Raw genomic sequence first — 14,849 nt, 5'->3', positions numbered from 1 at the left:
ATCCTGCTTCCTTTAATGATCTAACTGACAGGCCATTCAGTTATATATGTAGAACAGAGGGAAAGCTTGGCATTTTGTCCTTCATCTCAAGCAAGGCTGTTTCCTTTCCTACCCTGCATTTTTTAAATTGCCTGCCTAGTCAGCTTCAGTATATTGAATGGAGGTGAGCACCAACATACCTTTTGACTCAGGTAGCAAAATATATTGGACTAGGCCTAAATGTGACTTTAATCTATTTACCAAAAAATCATCCCAACCCTTTATGATTGGTTCAAGACATGCATGCAGTGTAAGTATCTAGTCCAAACTAAGTGAGAGCATGTTATCCTGCTAAAGCAGAGGGGAACTCTTTCTTGTTCAGTCCACAAGCTGCAAGCATATCCTGGTTTGTAGATATTTGTACAAGTGGGCCTTTGTATCCCCTGGGATTTGTCTGCCAGACCCCTTCTCTCATGGATACTAAAATCTGTGGATGTTCAAGTCCCAGTATATATAAAGTCAAATGGTGTCCCTTATATAAAATGGCAAAATCAAGGCTTACTTTGAGATTTTTAAAAAATATTTTCAAGCTGTGGATGGTTGAATCTGTGGATACAAAATCAATGGATACAGAGGCATGACTGTATAGACTGAACCACTAGGGTGAAACTTTAGATCTTAATAAATAAATACAAAAAGGAATGGAGATGTGAAAAGATTGAGCAAAAGAGTATATTTTTATACAAAACAGCCCCCCAAATCCATCATGTTTATTACATCTTTACAACAAACAAATTTATTATGACTTAGGTTTTGCTGGGCCCAATCCACTTCAACACATGCAAACTGGAATTGTGTTATGTGTGCAAAATGGATGCCCTTTCTCAGGTGCTGGCACACAATGCAATCAGTGCTGAGATCCACTGCAGACCTCCAGGAGTGTCAGTGCTGCTCTAATCATTGTGTGTCTGGCTATAGAGATGTAGCTGCAGAAGGAGGATCAAATCATAAAATGACATCCTATACAGAAGGCAAGACAAACTCTCTGTTCCAAGACTGTTTTTCTGGTGTCCATTATCCAACATGCTTAGATGTCTCTATTGCCGCAACCACTCCTACTGAAGCTCTGGATGGGAAAAACCGGGCAGGAAAGGGAGATTTCTGAGGCCATAGATCCTCTCTCCCCCTTCTGCTCTAGTTTCCTTCTCTTGAGGTTGAAATGGGTTTGTCAACCAGAATATCCACTCAATCTTCTCATGTGGATAAGAAGATGAACTCCAGGTCATGTTTCAGCCAGATAATAGCGACAACACCATTAATAACATATGGCCCATAGAGAGGGTGTTAGGAAGACTCTGGCCTACCACTGAAAACTGATTCCCCACCACTGCTATACATTTTTATGTGTGAGCAAGTCCTGCTTGTACTCTCTGAGGGTTTGGGAATATCCTTTAAACTGCTTTTCAGTTACACAGAAGTGCTGGTATCAATGCATACATAACAGAAAATGCATTAACATTTATTAAACTCAATATTAATTTTTAAAAAGTATAGCTCAGCAGAACTAACTTTACATTAATAACCTGACAAAATGAATACATTTCTTCCCAGTACTGCTGCAATGCAGATAACCTCAGACAACATATTCATGAGTTTAATTTCCCATATTGGAATGGCTATAAAGTTAAGAAGAGAAAGGGAGCCAATTCAGACAACAGATGCAGGGGATGGCAAGCGGAGCCAACAGGAGCTGGTAGAAACTGCTGCATAAGCCACATAGGGCTGGTTGTTTCCTCTAAGCTAACCTGCTGCCCTTGGATATGATAAAAATGCTTTCCTTCTGCCACTGTTGAAAAAACATTCCATTCTTAGTTTGCAAGATCCAATCAAACAACTTTAACAATACTGAGTTTATACTTTTCTTACACCTCCCTTCCTGGCCATCTTAAAATCTCCACATATTAAATATATGTCACAGTGTAAGAAATGTCCACTTTGAAGAAGCCTAATTTCACTTAGTCAGATGTTGAAATTAAATCCTTTTGAACACATCCTTCTTCTCAGAGCATCATTTATCTCCTTGCTTCTCAAACTGTAAATGATGGGATTGAGTGTTGGGGTGATGATGGAGTACAGCAGAGCTAGAAATTTATCATTTTCGAGACTGTAGCTAGACCGAGGTCTTAGATACATGGTACTTGCAGACCCATAGAACAAAATGATGATGATGAGGTGTGAGGAACAGGTGGAGAAGGCTTTTTGCCTACCCTTGGAAGTTGTGATTTTCAGAATTGTGCTGATTATGTGTATATAGGAACCAAGGATCAGCAGAGATGGAATCAGAGTAATTAGCATCCCAGCCAAAAAGACAGTGATTTCATTTATGGTTATATCTCCACAAGCAAGCCCCAAAAGTGGAGGGATATCACAGAAGAAATAGTTGAGCCGGTTGTCCCCACAGAAAGGCAGAGCAAATATCAAGCTTGTCTGTCCTAGTGAGAGCACCATCCCACTGACCCATGACCCAGCCACCAGCCAAATGCACAGCTGCTTACTCATGATGGACGGATAGCGCAGAGGGTTGCAGATGGCCAAGAAGCGGTCATATGCCATGGCAGCTAGAAGAAAACATTCTGCGGTTCCCAGGAAGAGAAGGAAATACAGTTGGGCAGCACAGCCAATGAAAGAGATGGCTTTGTCTTTAGAAAGAAAGTTCACCAGCATCTTAGGGGCCGTGACAGATGTGTAACAAATATCTACTAAAGAGAGACTGGCAATAAAATAGCACATTGGTGTATGAAGAGCAGAATCAAGCCTGACTGTGACACTTATTAAGGCATTCCCCAGCAGAGACATAGTATACATGATGAAAAATAAAATGAAGAGCACCCCTTGCATCTCTACGTTGCCAGTAAATCCTAGAAGGATAAATCCAATACTTCTGTTCTGACCTTCCATGAGCCTAGGATTCTTTACCTAAAAAAACAACAGCAGCAATGGAGGGAGAGATGACAGGTTTGTAAAAGTGGGTAACTTGGTTATGAATTTATATTAAAAAAATCAACTGATTGTGAACTTTATACATAATGCATAAATTATCTTTTGTTTCAATATATTTATTTTAAAGAAAGAGAAAAAGAAAAAAATCTATCCATCTGCCTATTTATTTCTTGACTGTGAAATCCTTTGAGAATCTTGTTACTGTAAATTCCTATAAAAAAGAACTGGCATGAATTCTTTATTTCTTCTATCTTCCAAAAATGCAGAATACTCTACTTGCTTCTGTCAACCTAGCAGTTCAAAAGCATTTAAAAGTGCAAGGAGATAAATAGCTGCCACTTGGGTGGGAAGGTAGCAGGGTCCCATGTGCCTCGGTGTTTAGTCATGCTGGCCACATGATCATGGAGTCGTCTTTGACAACACTGGCTCCCTCAGCTTAGAAAGAGAGATGAACACCACCTCTTCCAGTTGGCCATGACTAGACAATCACATCAAAGGGAAAACCTTTACCTTTTTACCTATTTGATCACATATTTTCTTTCATAAAAAGAAGTATTAAGGCTAGATGTATGCAGACATAATTTCTCAGTAACTCTCCCCTATCCAGTGTCCACCAAAATCCAACGACAGCTTCCTATATTACATTTCTCCTTCTGTGTGCTTTAGTGTGCTAATACAGAGTATTTCAGCTGTGGATAAACTTTAGAAAGGTTCTTTACAAAGATAAAGCCATCTTAAAGATGAAGCCACCTTTAAGACCATCATCAGAAATCTGGGTGAAAATAAAGTTTATGAAGTTCCTACTGTGGGAGCTTTGAGGAAAAGAAACCACATCCCAGCCCAAATACCAGAAATGACAGACCATCAAAAGGGGCAGATCAAGTGTTGGGAATAGAGAAGGAAAGACAACAGACCAGTAACCCATATGAGCAAAGATACCAGGAGAATGACAGGCACCAACCTATTATTATTATTATTATTATTATTATTATTATTTAAAAGCTTTATAAATTAAATAGTATTTTATTGGCATTTGATACAGTTAATAACTTTAAATATATTAGGTTATTTCTCCTATTATCCCAAACTCCAAATTCTGGCTGTTCAAAAACAGGCCTGTGTAAACTGAAAGAAATTACAAGGAAGTCCATGCTAAGCCTTTCTCATTCTAAGCTAGAAGTGAAGGATGGGAATGAGTGAAGAATCCCTGCCATGAAAGAAGGTTTATTCATCTCAATTTTGAAGACAAGGGGGGCAAGGGGGGGGGACCCTGGAACAACCAAAATTGATTGTTCATAGTTGCCAGCTACCCTAGTCAGATACAACATGCTCCATTCCTCATTGATTAGATTATCAACCATTCACTTGTGTGTTAATTAATAGCTATAGATGGATTTTTTTATCAGTAAACCTCATTTCTAAATGTTTTAATTAATGGCAAATGTCAGAAAGGATGCATGCAAAACTGATAGGCCATCTCTTTTGAAATAAACTTGGTTATCTCTTTTCGGTTTTGAGAAATTCATTTTCAGAGCACTAGAATTTATACATAGAAAACAAATGTTTAATATCTTTCAAAACTATTCCAATGAACAGACAACACTTTCCCTACCTTCTAAGCTTTGTGGAGAATTTCCAACTACATAATCATCGACGACAGCTTGTTGTGAGGAAGTACATAAAGGGAAAAAGTGTTTCTCACAATGCTTTGCATGGTACATTTATTGCAGGCATACTTATTATCTCTGCAAATCTAAAGGGAGGTGAAATTCAGAAGAAGGAGAGGAGAATACTGTCTTGGGGATTACATCATTCTTCTCTCTTTATTGTACAATTGCTCCACTGTAGACTGCTATCAATTTATATCCTGGGTAGGCAACTACGTTACTTCCAGATGTGTTTGATTGTAGGAGGCACCACTCCTATCTGCAAGGTTGGTTGCAAAGAATGGCACTGGGGAATCCTGTTCAGCCTCTTTGATATTGTGCTGAGGGGTGCCACATGGTTCCATTTTGCCTTCCATATCTACTTCTATATCAAGCCATGAGGAGAGGTTATTAGGAGTCTGGGCGCCGAGTACTATCTTTATGCTGATGACACTCAGTTCTACTTCTCCTTGTCATCCAAGTCAGCTGGGGCTGTGAAGGCGCTGCAACAGTAGGCCTGTATGCAGTAAAGGGCTGGATGAAGCTGAATCCCAATAAAATGGAGGCGGTGTGGATTGGAAATTGGGCAGATTATCTACCTGGATGGAGTTATACTTCGGCTAAGAGCAGCTGGGAGACGGGTGGTGGTTCTTTCATACAAGAATGATTCCGAGTATTTTGAGTTCCATGTTGGGAGAAAGGCAGTACATAAACTAAATAAATATCCTCCGTTGATGAAAGACATTATGATCAGTTCAGTGTAGCATAAATATCAACTGGTGGGTTTACATTAAACAACCCATATAGAATTTGAATAAAGCATTATGTAGATGAATCAGTGGGCAATGATCATGGTTGACAATCCATTGCGCAGTTGCAATGCACAAAGGAAAGACATAGAGGCAATGCACCCTGAAACACTACTGTAATGCACTATGACATACACAATGGTCCACAAGTGCAACACAGCTTATGATGCAGTCAGATGGATGCAAACATTTCAAATTGTCAAAAAATTCACTCCTCATACATAGCACAACTCCTATCTACATATATCATCACTAACAGGGTGCTGTCTATGTTTGAGATAATTGGTTTTGTGTAGATTTTCTTGGAAAAAAAGGTCAAATTGGGAGCTGGACAATCACAACATCAACAGTTTCCCCAGTGTGATATCTCAGTATACTGAGACACTATACTTGTGGCAGATGAGAAAATAGCTGAGTGTTTTGTAACTATCCCCAGCTTTTTATCACAGTCCCAATGAAAATTACAGCCACTTTGCTTGGGAAATGGATAACATACCCCCAAACTCTCCCAATTTGGCAGGGAGAGTGCCAATTAATCGTCTGTCATCCCTCTGTTTTTCCTTCCTCCTCCCACTTTCCACTCTGACCTTAATTCAGGCGCTGCAAGCAGAGTTCAAAGTGCAAAAGTAGTCTGAACTCAATTAACTGGAGAGAGGGAGGAAGGGGAAGAGAAGTGGAAATTTGCCCTTCCCAGTACGCTTAGACAAAATCGACCTTCTGCGGCATCTTCATGTTTATCCATTCTTTCTCATTAAATACTTTTGCCACCCACAAAATATTCTGAAATAGCATGTCCACAAGTGTCCTGGCTTTCATTTGGGAAAAGCTAAACAGATAGATGGAATATGTGGGATATATCATACAATATTAGTTAAATATGCATTACAATCTCTTCTATCCTATTTCTCCTTTGGAATACATTTCATTATATGGAATACATCATTTTTGATTAGTTGGTTTTTAATCTTATACTGTTTAATCTTGTTTTAAGTGGGGGGGGGGTACTGTGTATATATGGTTGTATTTTAACTTGTTGTATTTTAACTTGCTGTACGCCGCTTTGATTGCTCGGCAAAAAGTGGGATAGAAATAGAAAATGTATTATTATTAGTCTTTTATTTTATTATAAGTCTGGATGCAGCATTTAAACTGGTGGCAAGAACAGCAGGAGCAGCAGCAGTACAAAAAGATTACAAAAAGTAAAAGCATTTACTTTTTGTAAAAACAAAACAAAACACATGATTACTTCATGAATTATATTGTGCTATCCAATTTCCTTCAGTCTATGCAGCAGATATCAAGAAAGGTACTCTTGGTAGTATGTTCTCATTTAGATCGCTCTGTTTACTGAACCTGAGATTTGACCATTTCTCTTTCATTTCCCATATATTTTAGAAGGCCATTGTGTGTTGGCATCCTTGGACTTGGTAGCAATGGCTATAGATAAATAATTTTAGAAGGTAGCTGTGTGTTGGTATCCTTGGACTTTGTATAATAGGCCCTTTGTGGGCTTGGAACAGAACTCATTAAATTAATGAATATGTTCTCATTAACAATGACCCCTCTCCCTTTGTATGACTTCTGAAATGTGTTTTAGCAGAAATGTTGCAATTAGCACACTAGATTGTGGAGAAATAAATCACAAAGAATGAATATGTTGTTCACTTGAGAATTAATACCATTATATGAGGAACGGAGCCACCAAAGAACTTGTAATGGATTGAAGTGTTGCTGAAATGGGAATCGTAATTAGTATTTTGTTCCTTTACTTTGACCCAGTTGTCAGTCTCATTTTTCTCACCATGGACAAAACTGGACACTTAATAGCACAGGTTTATTTTTAGCTGGTGCTCTTCCAGTTTATTTTTCGTCTGCCTCATCTCAGAGACTTAAGAAGAGTAACATTGCCTCCCCAAAATGAAGCTGCCTCACACCTATCAAGATAAGTCAGGATTTGTGTAGCATTCCAAACATTGTTAGACTGAGTCTCCTATGAATTGGCTGTGCTGGGTAGGTCTGCAGGGAGATGAAGTCCATCAACATCTGAAGTCATAGTCTCAGAACACCTAGGCCAAAAGAAGTGACTTCCCACCACTTTGGGGGCATGACATTTAGATGATGCATGCCCCCAAAGCAACCAGAAGCTGCGTTGAGGTTGTGACAACTTTAATTCCTTTTTAAGGGGGGGGATGTATTATTATGCACCGTTTATTATGTATTGTATTAGTTTTGTTCTAATGTGTAGCCACTTTGATAGCTATTTTAGTAGAAAAGCAAGATACCATTAAAAAATTCATTTATTTATTTATTCATTATTTTTTTCCATGTTATATTTACAGCCCGTGTGATGTAATGGTTTGTGTGTTGGACTACAACTTTGAAGACCAGGCTTTGATTTCCCACTCAGCCATAGAAACCCACGGCATGATCTTGGGTGAGTAACACATTCTCAGCCTCAGAAACCCCATGATAGGTTCACCTTAGAGTTGCCATATATTAGAAATGACTTAAAGGCAGACAAAAACAAATAATATGTAGGTTCCACATTTTGTTGAATGAACTCAAGGTGGTAAATATAAATCTCACAACAGTACAAAGAGCACAAGATGAGGGAGAAAGAGAGAGACTGGTTGAAAATCCCCAGTGATTTTCATGGCTCAGTGGCAATTTGAACATGGCCTTCCTAGGTCCCACAGTTACACTATAGAAAAGTGTCAAACTGGCTGTCACTGTCTCAGAATAAGCATAGGTCCCTGCATCAAAGACCAATGCTAGTATGATGGGAGTCTTCATAAGAATCTTTAGTGAAGACTCTCAATATGCCTTAATGACTGCCTGCAGATGCCTCCACTATTCCAACCAAAATGGTTTTTACAACAACCATTAAAAATAATAAACACACACACAACAACAACAACAACAACCACAAAACAAAACAAAAGTGGTCCATATTTTATTAAGCTAGTTGACTGAATGTCAGCCAAAATAGGACAAAGTAGACATGATAAATGTGTTTGTTGTTGTTGTTGTTGTTGTTGTTGTTGTTGTTGTTGTCGTGCACCTCAAGTCATTTCCGAATTATAGTGACCCTAGGTGAATCCATCATGGGGCTTTCTTGGGAAGATTTGTTCAGAGCGGGCTTGCCATTGCCTTAGAACTCTCAAATATAGCCTACAGCACCTAGTATTCACTGGCAGTCTCCCATCCAAGGACTAACCAGGGATGATCCTATTTAACTTCAAAGAGCATGTCCCTTTACAGTATTTAGGCCTATTATGTAGGGTAAAATCTTGTGATGCATCATCTTTTTTGGTCCCAAGGCAATGGCAAGCCCACTCTGAACAAATCTAATAATCTAGTTTGAGACCGCTTTAACTACCCTGGTTCAATGCTAGGGAATCCTGGAAAATGTAGTTTATTGTGGCTTCTCTTTGACAGAGAAGGCTAAATGCCTTCCAAAACTAAACTTCTCAGAATTCCCTACCATTGATCCAGGGTGTTAAAGTAGTCTCAAACTGGATTATTTCTGCAATGTGTTTGAACCCAGATTAGTCTGGCTTTAGAGAAGCTTCTGGTTAAAGAAAGTTACCATAAATGTTATCTACATAGATGTGTATCTACATACGACAGCACCACTTCTTTACCTATTATCTTTCCATCCTATGGAATCCTGGTATTTATAGGCCTGTTACAGACTGCCAAAATAAAGCTGCTTCGGGTCTCTTTGGAAGTATGCTATTTAAATGATGCATGGGTCCTAAGAGTCCGGAGGTTGCGCCAAAGCCACACTCCATTCCTAAGCACTGGAGGGCATCTTTGGTGCAGCTTCCAGATTCTTAGGAAATAGCATACCTCCAAAGAGACCCGAAGCAGCTTTATTTTGGCAGCCTGTAACAGGCCATAGTTTAGCAGGGTACTTAGAATTAAATGCTAGAGACCTTTAATTTGACCTGCAAACACCACCCAGCCACCCTTCACTACAGCACTGGGCCTTTCTAGAATTGAATTCTAAATATTTCACAAAACTACAAATTTCAAGATTCTGTAAGTAAATCTTGAAATGTATGGTTTGGTGAAATATTTAGAATAGGATGGAGCCATGACACTTTGACCTAAGATTCCCTGAGTTCAGTCCGCAATAAGAAAGTCTACCAGGATGTCTTATGGGAGTTTGTTGTTGTTGTTGTGTGCCTTCAAGTCATTTCCAGCCTATGGAGACCCTAAGGCAAACCCATCATGGGATTTTCTTGGAAAGATTTGTTCAAAGGAGGTTTGCCATTGCCTTCTCCTGAGGCTGAAAGCACGTGACTTCCCCAAGGTGACCCTGTGGGTTGCATGGCTGAGGCGGGAATTGAACTCTGGTCTTCAGAGTCTCAGTCCAACACTCAAACCACCAAGCCACACTGGCTCTCCTTATGTGGAATAGCTTATAGAGAAGAGATATGCTCCATTTGGTTGCAGAGTGCCAGAGACTACCATGTAGAGGATATACTCTTTCTGTGAGTAAGAGAAGAAGAAAAAGAGAGACTTTATGTTAAATATGTAGCTTGCCATTTAATATTACTAAGATTTTTATGCACCGAGTGCTGGGTAAAAGCAATCCAGATTTGCCTGTTACATGCTGAGAGGTGCTAAAATTCCTCCCAATGCTCAGGCATGGTGGAGTGACTCAAATGGCAATTTTTCATTTCTAGACCCTTCACATACTATTTAATGTGTTGTTGTTGCTGCTGCTGTTTTCTTGTTAATGCTTGCTGAATGCTGAAGTGATATCACATTGTTTAATGCATGGCCAAATGTCACTACTCCATACATCAGGTCTTCAGGAGGGGGGGAGGCCACCTGAAAATTATTCTGACTCGAGGAATATGAAATATGAAAAATCTTATGCTCTGAATGCTACATGCAGATATAGAAATAAAGAGTTTGTCAAGCACCTTACAGTAGTTTTTCTAGATGACAACAGAATCAAAAATATCTCTCATGACAGCTCGGTATTTCAGCAAAACAATTCGGCTGAGATTTTCATATGTGCGGCTGATTGGGGTAAACTGTAGGGCTGATGGTGTATCAATTAGAATCATAGAATCATAGAGTTGGAAGAGACCGCAAGGGCCATCCAGTCCAACCCCATTCTGCCATGCAGGAAATCCCAATCAAAGCATCCCCATTGACAGATGGCCATCCAGCCTCTGCTTAAAGACCTCCAAGGAAGGAGACTCCACTATAATCTCCAAGGAAGGAGTGTGTTCCACTGTCAAACAGCCCTTACTGTCAGGAAGTTCCTCCTAATGTTGAGCTGGAATCTCTTTTCCTGCAGCTTGCATCCATTGTTCTGGGTCCTGTTCACCTCCACTATGCTACTATTGTCTATTGTATTCATATTTTTACTCATTTTTATATCTTTTTTATCTAACCTTTATAGAGAGTTCTTATACAGAGTGTTATACAGATTTTATTGCATTTGTTGTATTTTGAGATGACTCAAGGGCTAATCAATAAATTTTGTTATTGTTAGATGACAACAGTAAGATTGGCTTGAAATTTAATAAATGGTTTGGAAAAAAAAACTACAGAAGAAAGGCAGAAGGGGTGATATGCGGACTATGTCAGCTGAGCTTAACCCTTATAGAAATTCATCAGATAAATTGATGGTAAATTAAATTTCATTTATTTCAATAGGACTGTCATGCCAGTATGTTTCTCTGCATCCCAATCTAATCAGTTTTATATAATAACTACACAATGAAACAAAAGAGTAATGGCAACATAAAAGCTGATCCTTTAAAAATGTTATTAAGTCAGAAGTATTCTCAGATTTCCATATTTCTAATATATATTTCTAAAGATATCGTTTAGATGTTTACGTCTGCTCCTTAGTTACAAAACTTCCATAGCATCTCCTAACCCACACACACCCAATTCTGACTTACTGGACAGCAGCTACTCCAACTGACAGGGGTCTGTTCAATGAATACAGTTCAGTTATAACTGCATAACTCTAAGTTGCACATTTGTAACTGTGATTGTGAATTTCAGCCCATATTATCTTATACAAGCAAAGACGAATCATAAAAATATGGAAATTCTTGATTTTATATAAAAATGTGGACAAGGCATTAGCGATCCTTTATCTACTATATATATATATATATATATATATATATATATAAATTTTAAATCAAATTATTTGTGTGGGGGGGATACAAAGAAGATGACATAATATTGAAACAGCCCTTCCTCCTGATCTTGGTAAGATTGTCAATATTTGATGCTTTGAAAAGCATATGACTATAATGGTATTGGCAATTTAGTCAGTCTAAGGATGGGGACTTCTTAATGAACTAGGCTCCACTCTCATTTGGAATCACTTGATGGTTGACTGGATGGTAAACAAATAAGCAACCTTAATGAATAATTATTTATATTTTTCAAGCAGTTGAACTTTGAATGAGGATTTGAAATGAACCATGATTTTCCTATTGTTTCTGCATTACAGTTTCCCTAGCTAACGTGGAAATGAAAAATCAAACAACGATTACAGGATTTATTCTTCTAGGATTTGAAGATCTCCAGCTTCTACAGATACCCCTCTTCCTATTCTTCTTCTTCATTTACCTTTTGACAATGGCTGGAAATCTACTCATCATTGTACTCATTGTAATTGATCGACATCTTCACAATCCAATGTATTTCTTCTTGGGGAACTTATCTTGCCTGGAGGTTTGTTCCAGTACAACCATCCTGCCCAGGTTGCTGGCTAGTTTCCTATCTAACAATAAAGTCATTTTGATTAGGGAATGCATGATACAATATTTTTTCTTTGTTATCTTTACTGGTACAGAATGTTATCTTCTTTCTGTGATGTCTTACGATCGATATGTAGCAATATGCAAACCCCTGCATTATGCCACACTCATGAACAACAGGTTCTGCAGAAACATGGCATTTGGATCCTGGTTAAATGGCTTACTTGCCAGTGCCATTGTAGTTTCGTTAATGTCACAACTAATTTTCTGTGGTCCAAATGAAATCAACCATTTTTTCTGTGACTCATCTCCAGTTCTAAAACTCTCCTGCAGTGATACACATCCTGTTTCTATGGCTATATTCCTTCTCTCTTCCATATTTACATTTCCCCCTTTCATTCTTACTTTGACTTCTTATGTTTGCATTATCTTAAAAATCTTGAGAATCTCCTCTGTAGCAGGCAGGAAGAAGACCTTCTCTACATGTTCTTCTCATCTCCTTGTTGTGACTATTTTCTATGGGACTCTCATGACTGTGTATGTGCTGCCTGAAACCAATAGCCTGATCAGTCTGAAAAAAGTCTTCTCTGTCTTCTACACCATTTTGACACCTTTGATTAATCCATTTATTTACAGCTTAAGGAACCGAGAAGTCAAATTGGCCATGAGAAGAATGTTTTATAAGCTTTGGACCAAAGGTTGAACAAAAAAATCCCCAAGCAAATGGTGGTTGTGAGAAAGCCTGAACTGGCAAACAGTGTTATTCCATGTATACAGTTGGCCCTCCACATTCATGGGTTTCAGAACTGGACTTTTGAATACTTGCCATTTTGTAGCTGCTGCTTAACAAGGTCAATCTTTTCACACAAACCTTGCATCCTCCCCATTTCCAAAGACCTTTACTTTAAATCTGATGTTTACAGCCACCCCGTGAGAATCCAACTTGTCTCCCCTTCTCCTCCTTCACTTCTCTCCTGGCCAGACAAAAGCATCCCTTTGTGGGGATGGCTGCAAATATCAGATTCAGGGTGGAAAGACTTTGGAAATGAGGAGAATGCAAAGTTTGTCAACGTGGGAAGGTACAGCGTTGCTTTTGCTTGGCCTGGAGGGAGGGAAAGGAGGACAGAAGGTGGATCCTTTCCTGCTAACATCAGATTGAAAGTGGAAGCACTTTGGGAATATGGGGGAGGTTATGTGTTTTAAGCTTGCAAAGTGAATTATGGGTGGTGCTCTTGGTGGGAGAGGAGTCTTTATCATTCATATTGAGGGAGCTAATATATTCATGTGGGAGCTTTTTATTTCACTTTGGCCCCTAACCCCCATGAATGTGGAGGCATGACTGTATTCATATCAGATTGTAGCATTACATAACCTAGAGGAAATACTATCATTCAACTGCAAAACCTCTTAGCCTATCTGTGCAATATTAAATAAAATCAGAATTCCTAAATGCTTTTCAGTTTCTGTTTTTATCCGTGTCAGTTTTTCATCAACAGTGTATGTCAGGTTTGGAAAACATATGGACTTCATTGTATTGTTGAATTCATTCACTATAATGTCAAAACAGTGTAGTATAGTGGTTTGAGTGTTAGACTATGACTTTAGAGACCAGGGTTGACCATGTGAACCTACTAGATAACCGAGGGCAAGCCACATTTTCTCAGCCTCAGGGAATGGTGATTAAAAAACCCTCAGAAGAAACATGCCAAGAAAACCCCTAATCATGTTGCCTGATGGTAACAATAAGTCAGAAATAAGTTGAAAACACACAACAACAACAACAACAACAACCCAACATATCCAATTGAGAGTCATGAAAGGAGTTCAGTGCCGCCAACATCTGGAAGAACAGGGATACCCTCATTTGTGTCTATCAATAATGGATTGTATGCAATCCAATAATGTACCCTTCCTCTCCCATGGATGGGCAAAATCCTGCACAAGGGGAATTAGCTGATGAGATGTAACTATAATGTCTCTTCATCCTACCCACAAAAAGTCTACCTTTGAAGCCTCTCATACATCCACACAAAGCCATTTCCAAGACACTGGGAAGCAGGACAGTGTCCAGCCCTGTTCTGGTCATGAGGATTGCTGGGACAGACAGCTGCAGAGACCTCTGTAGACTTCTGTCAGGATCCTATTCCAGCTCCCTGTCTCAGTGTGTCCTGGACCAGCTTCAGGCAACATTCGTGTCATGTAAGCAGCATGCCCCCAATGCGACCTGAAGCCAGTCATTTTGCCCATCTGTTTTGGGCCCTGGAGAGGTTTGGAAACATCGCTGCTCACCATCCTGCTCTCAGGGACGTAGCCAAGGGGGGGGGGGGGGTTCTTGGGGTCTGGACCCCCCCTTCCGTTAGATAAAATGAATGGTGTGTGCTGCCACGCCGCCGCACCCAAGCCCCATTATAATGGTGGCACTTAGTCTGGACCCCCCCTTCCCAAAATCCTGGCTACGTCCCTGCTGCTCTCTAAAATGGCTGTATTAGAAGGTGAGGCTGAGAGGGTTCAAATGTAAGATTTGGGAACACTTGTCACCATTGCAATTCTGCAATGACTACAATTGTGAATTGGAATATCTAAAATGTCACATGTGAGGCTTGCAACAATGCAATTACTGAACAGGATTCTAGCCAATGTTTCAAGGACTTAAGATTTTTGTTTAT

General features: G+C 39.3%; 2 protein-coding genes across 2 annotated transcripts; one reads left to right on the top strand and one right to left on the bottom strand.

Moving 5' to 3' along the window:
- Window positions 1-1,998: 1,998 nt before the first annotated feature.
- LOC149303373 (olfactory receptor 5V1-like) lies at window positions 1,999-2,937 on the bottom strand. Its single transcript, XM_089479937.1, has one exon. The coding sequence runs from the start codon at window positions 2,935-2,937 to the stop codon at window positions 1,999-2,001; it is 939 nt and encodes a 312-aa protein (XP_089336063.1).
- Window positions 2,938-7,789: 4,852 nt separating this feature from the next.
- On the top strand, window positions 7,790-12,886 carry LOC149303372 (olfactory receptor 2AP1-like). The gene is made up of 2 exons (XM_089480668.1): window positions 7,790-7,868; window positions 11,934-12,886. Exons 1-2 carry the CDS (start codon window positions 7,859-7,861, stop codon window positions 12,884-12,886), a joined length of 963 nt encoding a protein of 320 aa, XP_089336794.1. The 5' UTR covers window positions 7,790-7,858.
- Window positions 12,887-14,849: the final 1,963 nt, after the last annotated feature.

This window comes from Sceloporus occidentalis, unplaced genomic scaffold, assembly GCF_023333645.1.
Source record: "Sceloporus occidentalis isolate IW3139 unplaced genomic scaffold, rSceOcc1.0.p SCAF_14, whole genome shotgun sequence".
NCBI lineage: Eukaryota > Metazoa > Chordata > Lepidosauria > Squamata > Phrynosomatidae > Sceloporus > Sceloporus occidentalis.
The sequence above is the reverse complement of the archived record's forward strand: the minus strand, read 5'-3'. Positions and strand labels throughout refer to the sequence as shown.